This window comes from Maniola jurtina, chromosome 8 (assembly GCF_905333055.1).
Source record: "Maniola jurtina chromosome 8, ilManJurt1.1, whole genome shotgun sequence".
Lineage (NCBI taxonomy): Eukaryota > Metazoa > Arthropoda > Insecta > Lepidoptera > Nymphalidae > Maniola > Maniola jurtina.
Window position 1 is genome coordinate 8,162,607 of NC_060036.1, and position 10,235 is coordinate 8,172,841.

Sequence of the window (10,235 nt, forward strand, 5' to 3'; positions counted from 1 at the left end):
TTAAATATTTAATTTGCAATATTATCAAAAATATAATGCAATGCTAATACTCATAAAGACATTGAGCATTTTTTTTTAATTTGTGGTCCTTTACAATCTTTTCAAATTTTATTGTTAGTACTAAATCGTACTTACCGTAAGCGCAAAACAATGGACAGTACAATGAAAGGGATTAACAGGTACAAAAATGCAGATGTTACACTTGAGTAGGTATTTATTCATCAAAAATAAGTGCATTGCTACACGAGTAAGCTAGAGATACAAAAACAAATAAGATAAAGTTCAAAACTAAAAGTACAAAAACCCACCTACTACTTTTAAGACTTCACCGCAGATGATTGATTTATATTTGAATATGTATAAATCATTATATACATGTATTCGAAATTTTCATAGTAACTACTATGATTTGATATCAAACTCGATCCATCTATTTCAAGTTTATTTTTTCTTGATATACATTTCTTTTTCATGCCATGTGTAGGTAAACCAATTTCAATATACTTTTTGGGTTTTGTAGGTTATATCTCTTACATTCGTTTTGGTTATGATAAGTTCTTTTATGACATATCGGAAAATTTTATGACATATGACAATATAGCCTCTAACACACGGAATGGTAAAGCGAAGCCAAAGAGAGATCTCATTTATCAAAATTTAATGTCAGTTTGGCAGTAATAAGTGAATCGATGAGCCAATAAACAAACAAACACGCAACACAACACGTGACAGGTTGTGATGGCAATCAGGGTGGGGACGCCCCGCACACCCACACAATCCCTGGGCTAATCCGGTGCGGGATAGCGCGGCTGACGTGCGAGTGTGCAGAACGTCCCCCGCCTCATACCTCGATTGCCATCTCGACCTGTCACGTACTATACATAGCTGCCGAAAACTCAGTCCTCTCTTAGTTGGATAAAGAATTGTTTTATCCATACTAATATTATAAATGCGAAAGTGTGTCTGTCTGTCTGTCTGTCTGTCTGTCTGCTACGCTTTCACGGCTCAACCGCTGAACTGATTTTAATGAAATTTAGTACCAACTTAGGATATTTTCCAGGAAAGGACATAGGCTACTTTTTATCGCGGAAAAACAAACAGTTCCCCTGGGATAGCACGCTATGTTTCACGCATTTGTCGTTCAATAACGCCGCAACAGAGCTACGGTTTGACGGCATTTTATCGTGCAAAATGTTGGAAAAAATAGCCGAGTACGGAACTCTTAGTGCGCGAGTGTGACTCGCACTTGGCCGGTTGTTTTGCATAGACATAGTCGAGGAGAAAGTAATATAGACTACTTTTCCTTTCAAAAAAACAAATAGTTCCCGCAGGATAGCATGCTAAAACACATGATAAAATAACTTAGGCATTGCATAAAATATTGTAACAAACCTCAATTATTATTAAAACCTTGAATCACGCGAGCGAAGCCGCGGGTAATAGCTAGTTCAAAAATAAAACCATCATAAAGATCCACGAGGGATGACCACGTGCAAATGATAGTAATTATCCTATTGTTTCAGGTGTTATGGTAGAGTGTACAATGTATACAACCAAAATCTAAATACAAAATACCGTACTAATGCTGTAAAAGACAATAAACTAATGCTATTATGCAAATGAAAAAAAGAAATCATAATGGAATACAAGAAACCGCGCTAATGCCATAAAAGGACGATGAATCATCAAAATTTTATTTAGCGGCTAGGACAAATAGCAAGGCTATTGGGATATAGCATTGTCAGCCGGTAATAACTGTAAAACTATAAGCCTTTAAGAATATTTAATTCTGAAAAATTATAATTCTAGTCAATAACTAATTATACAAAATTCAACTTTCCGTTTATTTAGAAAACATGGTTTTCCTTATCACAAACGGTATAATGAAACCTTGAGTATTGAGTTTTACATATTTATAAAAGCTCTTGAAATAAATGTGAAACCCATGTAAAATTTAAACAGTTAAAAATTTATTTTTTAGAAATGATTAAAAATATAGATCAATGCCACTGCTCTGATAGGCATTGATCTATTCTCTACCGAAATCGCGTTTTACAATCTTTTCAAATTTTGAAAATTAAATTGTTCCCTTTCAATGAAAGGGAACAATTTAATTTTCAATTTAATAGATACCAATGCAGCTATTTGCTCAAGGCAATACTTATTTATTAACTAGCTGATGCCCGCAGCTTCGCCCGCGTGGATTTAGGTTTCTAAAAATCCCGTGGGAACTTTTGATTTTCCAGGACAAAAGTAGCCTATCCGTAATAGCCCGTCCCCGGGATGCAACGCATTTCTGTACCACGTAAAAAACATCTAAACGGATGATCCTTTAAAAATCCCGAGGGATCACCAGGATTTAGGAATGCAATTCCTTACAGCATCATATAAACACAATTTAAAAATATACAAAAAGTTTTAATCTATCTTTAAGAAAAAATAGCGAGTATTAAAAATACCTAGTATTGAGAAGTGATAGTCGCACTACAATTTCAGGTAAATCGTAAATAATCCGATAACAATTGCTAAGCAAACAAGCGTTACGTCCGTTCTCGGAGAGGCCTCGGCCGGTACTGATTTCCTAGTTCAATTTACTATTGCTCGTTGCACGGTTTTGTAGTGTGTTTCAAGATTATTTTTTGGAAAAAAATATTAATTAAATTTAGATTTTTTTTTCTGTATATATTGCCAATATGTTCTTCTTTAATGAGTACTTAGTTTTATTTATAAATGAAGAAAAATAACCCACCTAAATGACAGTTTTATGTGTCTGTAGTTTTATGAAATTATGACTTTTTTGTTTGAATTTTTATAATGTAAAAAATGCCAAACGAAAGATTTGGTTCCGTCATCTTATTAGTTCAGGACCTTTTCTTTGGTAAATATATCTCTTTGTGAGAATCGACCAAGTAACTTTTGATGTAGTGAGCGTCAAAGATGAGACGAAATCCAAAATTCAGTAATAGTCTTTTGGTATTTTAGGCAATAAAAGATAAACTATGAATAAATTGCAAAATGTTGTCTGTCAATTTAATAAAACAGGAAATATTCTACAAAGTAGTATATACATGTTTTACATAAATGCAGTGTTTAATAAAATATAGGGGGGCAAAATGGCTTAAGAATAGCTCATGCCGGTTCAACACTCTTAATACTTAAATCTCTCAAAATCTATTTAAATCATATTAAAATACTAAAACTGAAAATAAGATAATCACACTAATATTATAAAGGAGAAAGTTTGTATGTGTGTGTGTGTGTGTGTGTGTTTGTTACTCCTTCACGCAAAAACTATTGGACGGATTGGGCTGAAATTTAGAATGCAGATAGATTATACCCTGGATTAGCACATAGGCTACTTTTATCCCGGAAAATCAAAGAGTTCCCACGGGAATTTTAAAAACCTACATCCACGAGAACGAAGTCGCGGGTATCAGCTAGTAAAAGAATAAAATTCATTTTACTAGGGTAACTAGTAGGTAACTTCCAAAAAGCTCCAGTGTATAACATTGACAAATTACATTTTTTTAAACTTTATTGAGAGCATTTGTCGAAATAATAGGTACTTTCTCAAAAATGATCTTTTAAGCTGAACAGACTGTGATAAAAGAAGGGTTGGCTCAGACTTATGACGATATTCAAGCGCCATAAACATGCCATCGACCAATTTATCAGTCTGCTTCCAACTCAAGTAGGTAAAAATGTGACACCTAGATCCAGCTTTCTTCTTACCACATTATTCTTCTCCCTCAGCAGTTTTATTAGTTTAATGAAATAAGTGTAAGAGCCGTGATAGCCTAGTAGTTCCGACGTCCGCCTCTTATTCGGGAGGTCGAAGATTCGATCCCGGACACAGAATAACATCTTGAGGAAACCTGCCTACCTAATAGTTCTCCATAATGTTTTCAAATGTATGTGAAGCCTGCCAATCCACACTTGGCCAGCTTGGTGACGACCAAACCCTTCTCATACTAAGGAAATCTGTACTGTGTAGTGGGCTGATCCTTGAAGTGTAAATTAAAAAATTAAATCACTTCGGACAGGTAAGGATTACCATAATATTGTTCATAATAGTTGAAATTGAGTCCATACGAGTGCAAGTAACATTAATATTATTTGATGACTGAGATCCCTACACCGCCGGCTAGCTGCGAAAACAGCTGATAAATAATTTATTCTCAATAGGTTAAACAATAGCAAAGAACCATCTCCATTAATCAGGCTTTCGAAGTAAGAGTTAAAAAAAGGTCGAGTCCGTTCTGCTGTGCTTGGTCTCAGCTCACAGTGGCGCGCGCAGGGTTTGAAGTCAGGGTAAGCATTAGTCTGACTGGTACCTATTTCAGACAGGATAATTCAATCTGAGCATTGAGCTATTTCAATAATGGGGTAAGCAGTGCCTTTATAGTATGCACACCGCTGTCATCTTACAGCATTTATCTATGAGGCATGCCAGATAATGCTAAGACAAGGAGGTAATAAACCGCGTGGTCTTTTGCACTCTATGGAGAGGCACATTGACCCTTTTGATAACAATTAATAACGGATGTTTAAATACTGGTACGATTTAGAATCATTTTTTTACACTAGAAGATACCCGCGGAATCTTCTGGTGTAAAAATAGCGGGTTTTCTTGTAATATTAGTATGGATTTTATGCATTATTATTACGCTAGCAAAAACTTGTATTCGTACAAACTTGGATAGTTAAATAGCGGGAAAATGTTAGAGGCATGAGGATAACATTGCATTTCAATTCGAACAAGCAGCATAATCAGCGAACATTGCATAGCAAAGAAATCGAGGGAATTGCAAATGAAATAAAATCCTTTAAAAATGTAAATGTTAACTTGGAAGTGGCGGGAGTAGCGGAAAATTGCATTCTGTCAGCAAGCAACGAGAGACGCTATTTACCCAGACAATATGGCGACAGCACACTCACTCACTGTATAAATTAAACATATTAGAAAACTAACAGCGAGGAGTGCAAATAAATCAAATATGTCGCCATGTATCTAGGTAGCTATCCATTTAAGAAGATCCAAATCAACGTCACGGTTGATTTGCGCTTAAAAGAGAGAGCCTGCGAGGGCCAGACCTTAGTTTTTTGTGAAAGCTGAAAGTTTCTCTGCGTAGGTACAGTCCCCAACACAGGGAGTAACGATCAGCGACCATGAAGTTTGGATCTTGGTGGCTTTGGGAGATAGCAGGTAGTAATGGCGCTATCAATCTTATGTCAAAGAATAAAATCTAATATTTTTATATTTTTTTGGAAGACTATTTGAAATCACGGCATGCCTAATCCCTGCCAGACACCCCTAAACTGTTAAATTTTATATAAGTTACAATAAATTGTTAGCTATACTTAAGTTTTATTGTACTATTTTATTAAAAATATCTTATGTAAAATAGTGTTTTTTGTTAAAGTAGGTATGTTTATCCCGTTTAATTAGTGTCTGCCGCCCTTAGCCGGTTCCGTGGAGAAAAATACGTCGGCTGGTGGTGAGTAATGGTCGACATTAATATTGTCCGCACTTCCTCTCACTAACCGCGTCTTTACCAGCCTGGAGCTGTTTACTCAAACCGCTGAAACAAATATCAAAAACATTTGCGACAAAAGAAGTTCTAATTAGCGCCTTACTTTTTCAATTTTAGAATTATTGTAGTACGTAGGTAGGTCGGTATAGCAAGTATGAATTTTTTGTGTGAAGAAAAAAAGTTTGGTTATCTGTCTGTCTGTCGGCGAGTTTGAGTTGGCAAACCCGAGGATGGGCATAATTATTATGTCCTTAAAATTTAAACAGTTCTGAGTGATTCTGCATGTTGGTAAATTGTCCCCCCACTGCTGTAAAGAAATTTTTCGGATATTCCACCCTCTAGTGATCGAACCTGGGGTGGGTCAAATAGTAAAAATAATAATTGTTATGTAGATTGATTTTAGAAGGAGCCATCTTAGTTTGTTTATTCTGAGGTTATGTAAATACATACGCAACAAATTAGTAGGCGCATTTTTAAGCCTTACCGTACTAATTTTAAATGTTTGTTTCTATTCGTGTATTCATACGCTAATTAGCGTCCAGTTAACATGGACGACATGGTAGCGGGCATGTTGTTTGACCACACAGTTGTAGTACACACAGCGTTCCCGTGTTATCAAACATAGAATATTCTCTCATAGAAGCTCTTCTCTACCGTGTCTCTACCAAAGCTAATCAACATGATGCCTATCTAAAGATCCTTATCAAAGGGGAAACTGAATATAATATACCTAATTGGGAGCTAAGTAAAAATCTATATAAAGGGAAAGCTGACTGACTGACTGATCTATCAACGCACAGCTCGAACTACTGGACGGATGGAGCTGAAATTCGGCATGCAGATAGCTATTATGACGTAGACATCTGCTAAGAAAGGCTTTTTGAAAATTTAACTCCTAAGGGAGTAAAATAGGGGTTTGAAATTTGTGTAGACCACACGGACGCGGTCCCACAGTCGCGGGAACAAACTAGTACATTATAATACTATCGTACTATAGTTTTAATATACTATAGTACTTAAGTATATTATATACTTGTATTTAAAAAAAAAAAGTAGTAGTAGCAGCGCAGGTTTTAAAAATATGGGGACATAAATACCTTATTTCCTGCTTGTGGCGGGATGGGGTATTTATTTGAGCCGACCACGATAGTCGAGAGAGGAAACACCTCAAAAAAATAGTAGTATACTATATTACTATAATACTATAGTATAGTATAGTAGTATATACTATACTACTGAGACATATTGAAGCCTTTCGAAATCGGTAATAGTAGTTGAATAGGAAAAGAGTAGGTAAGAAACAAACTAACAAATAGGCATACTTTCAGATATTAATCTTTAATCTTTTAGGACAGATTTTATTCGTAAATTGCATAACAAAGTGAAGGCATTTTCAAATATCTAACTACAGTAAAATAGCAGTTCGCACTGTCAAAAACGATAATAGAAAAAAATGCTCTCACCATTTCTACGTCATAATAAAAACAGGGGAGGCAGCGAGTTAGGCAGATATTAAAAAACCATCAAACAGTTTATCAGCTGCTCTTTATCTCAAATATTGCTGCGATCAAATTTTATAGGAGGAATCTGCTATAACTTCAAAAATTGGCAATCAGTACCTATTTTCCAAGAAAACAGGACAGCACTCGTTAGTAATAGGTACCTATACTTACCCAAGTCGTGTTTTAATGTAATCTTAGATACCACCCACTTTATACTAGCCAGTAAACAAAGTAAAGCCAGTAGTAAAGCCTTTTGACTTTTTAACCCCCGACCCAAAAAGAGAGGTGTTATAAGTTTGACGTGTGTATCTGTGTATCTGTGTAACTGTTTGAGGCATCGTAGCTCCTAAACTAATGAACCAATTTAAATTTTGTTTTTTTTTGTTTGAAAGGTGACTTGATCGATAGTGTTCTTAGCTATAATCCAAGAAAATCAGTTCAGCCGTTTGAAAGTTATCAGCTCTTTTCTAGTTACTATAAACTTCACTTGTTGGGGGTGTTATAAATTTTGAATTTACACTTGTGGTAACTACTTACATAGATCAGAAAGGGGCGCAAGTAGATATTATGCCTCTTTCATTGAGAATAAGATTATATTTTTTTCGTTTGCTGTAAATAGGCCCTGGGATAGCCTAAATAAAGTATGAAATAAAAAATATTTTATACATCGCTTGAATGTTTTAGGTATTCTGTGGAATGCTTAGGTATTATATACAATACCAGAGTATAAAGATTGCCGGTGACTTAATATAAGTACATAATATTTTCAACAAAAAAAACTGCTTAGTTAAGTTCACTTTGTTTATTGTTGCTCAAATTATGTGACAGGCGCTTCACACAAGTCAAAAGACCTTGCCCTTTTTGATTTCGGTTAAAAACTAGCATACGTTGTTTCACTTCTAATATTTAATTTACACAGTAGATTCTTTTTACTATGGGTAATACCGACGCCATATTGTCTCCCTGTGAAAATAGCGGCGCCTGTTTAATAGCAGACAAAATGCAATTTCTCGCTATGCTCACCATCTTGTTTAGCATTAACATTTTACTGCACTTCTTCATTTTTCTTTCTTAACTAAAGGTAGTTCTAATTTCAAGAAAGAAACTTGGCTGAGCAACATTCGGGAAGCTTCGAAATGTACGTAGACCGTATGTGTTACCAGTAACGGCTATAAATGGTTCCAAGACATGGTCGCTAATTATGGGCCTCACAAAAAATCTCAATCATCAAGCGGGAAATGGTGTTGGAGTTTCTCTTCGTGATCAAATCAGAAATGAGGAGATCCATAGGAGAACCAGAGTAACTGGCAGCTCAACGCGTTGCGAAGTGGCAATGGACAGGGAAGGATTGTTGATAGACCAGGAATAATAAACATAGATCTCATAGAATTTTATTGAGTAAAAAATTGAGGTAGGTACTTATCCTAGTTAATATTATTCTAGTTAATATTATAAATGTGAAAGTGTGGATGTTTGGATGTTTGTTACTCAATCACGCAAAAAGGCTGAATGGATTTGGATGAAATTTGGAAATGGAGTTAGATTATACCATGGATTAACACATAGGCTACTTTTTATCCCGGAAAATCAAAGAGTTCCCGCGGGATTTCGAAATATGTAAATCCACGCGGACAAAGTCGCGGGCATCAGCTAGTTATTAATAAATAAATCAGAACCAGTTGAGGTTACAACAGTCATTTGTTTACTCGGTCGGCCACCTCGTCAACAACCTTGAATTTTATTTACTATCAACGATATATTTTGATGGTCAACGACTGGTACCTACCTAACTTGTAAAAGTTTATCTGAATAATAAAAATAAGTTCCAATATCAGATTTTCAGCTTAATTTTACAATTTTTTCTGATTCTTGCCAAAGTCTTTTTGCAATTTCTGAATCCTGTGATTTTTTTGATGGTTTCTTCTCTCGACAGTCACTAAAGTACCGACCGCTAACTTCTTGCACTTCTGGTGCCACAGAAAGGTAAATTGACGTCTGTGATGCTTCCCAAACACTCTGATAAACAAAATTTAGAGAAGTTTGAACTATATAACGAATAACGCTATTTTTAATGTTCCTGAATAAATTCGTAGCAGCCACACCAGGATGTAGAGCATTAACTGTCACACCTGTACCTTGTAATCTACGACTGAGTTCGAGTGTCATCAAATTTAAATACAACTTGCTGTTTGCGTACACTAAATAGTCACTCCAATATTTCTCCATATTTAAATTTTCAAAGTCCACCTCACCATAGATATGGATAAAAGAAGACACATTCACTATTCTACTTGGAGCGGATGATTTTAAAAGCGGTAGCAAGAGATTTGTCAACAAAAAAGGGCCGTAGTAGTTAACTTGCATTCCCAGATGATTTCCGTCTTCAGTTTTCTGGTTTCCAAGGCCACCAGCGCCGGCATTGTTGATAAGAACGTCTAACCGTGATTCAGTTTTATAGATGCCATCACTAAATTCACGCACGGAACGAAAAGTAGACAAGTCTAGATGTCGATATACAACATTCTTATTTCCGGTACACTTGATGATTGCTTCTGTTGCTTTCTTGCCTCTTGCAATGCTTCGGCATGCAATAATCACTCGAGCTCCACGATCGGCCAAATTCTTAGCTGTCTCGAATCCTATTCCGCTATTACCGCCTGTCACAATCACTACTTTTCCTACCATATGAGCACTAGACCGACAAACACCACATGTTAGTTTCTGATAAAGTTTAAATGTGAATACGGCTAGCACAAAAATAACTGCAATTGTCCACATAACCATTTTAATAAATATCACTCTTCAAGTGCACAGCAGCTGCAAACTTGCCACACGGCGCAACGTTTATTTTAATAGAGTAAATTATTTTATCATGTATCAGAGGTCGTAGGTATAGACATATTATACTATGTCATCACCAGCAACAGCCGCGTCTCCATTCGTAGCGGAATGGGTTAACAGATAAGACGATCGCTTATCTACGTTCACAGCAGACAACAACACTAGCCATTGATATGAAAGTGTCCGAGTATCCGTGTCCTCATTATTTACGACACCAATGAGTCGTCAAGCATGCGCACGCGTTGCGTGATGGCGTCTACTGCTGTAGTTTACAAAATTCACTCAACTCTGCGTAAAATCAATAGATCTTTATTCATCTTCTTATTCTTTAACACTTTTCACTGAAACTATTGGGCCT

The 10,235-nt window shown here is 35.9% G+C and overlaps 1 protein-coding gene across 1 annotated transcript; it reads right to left on the reverse strand.

Moving 5' to 3' along the window:
- Positions 1 to 8,587: 8,587 nt before the first annotated feature.
- On the reverse strand, positions 8,588 to 10,235 carry LOC123867362 (retinol dehydrogenase 13-like). The gene has a single exon (XM_045909359.1). It carries the CDS (start codon positions 9,818 to 9,820, stop codon positions 8,876 to 8,878), a length of 945 nt encoding a protein of 314 aa, XP_045765315.1. The 5' UTR covers positions 9,821 to 10,235; the 3' UTR covers positions 8,588 to 8,875.

Bases quoted from the DNA above. Each gene is read 5' to 3' on its own strand.
- LOC123867362 (XM_045909359.1), bottom strand. From the start codon at position 9,820: ATGGTTATGTGGACAATTGCAGTTATTTTTGTGCTAGCCGTATTCACA.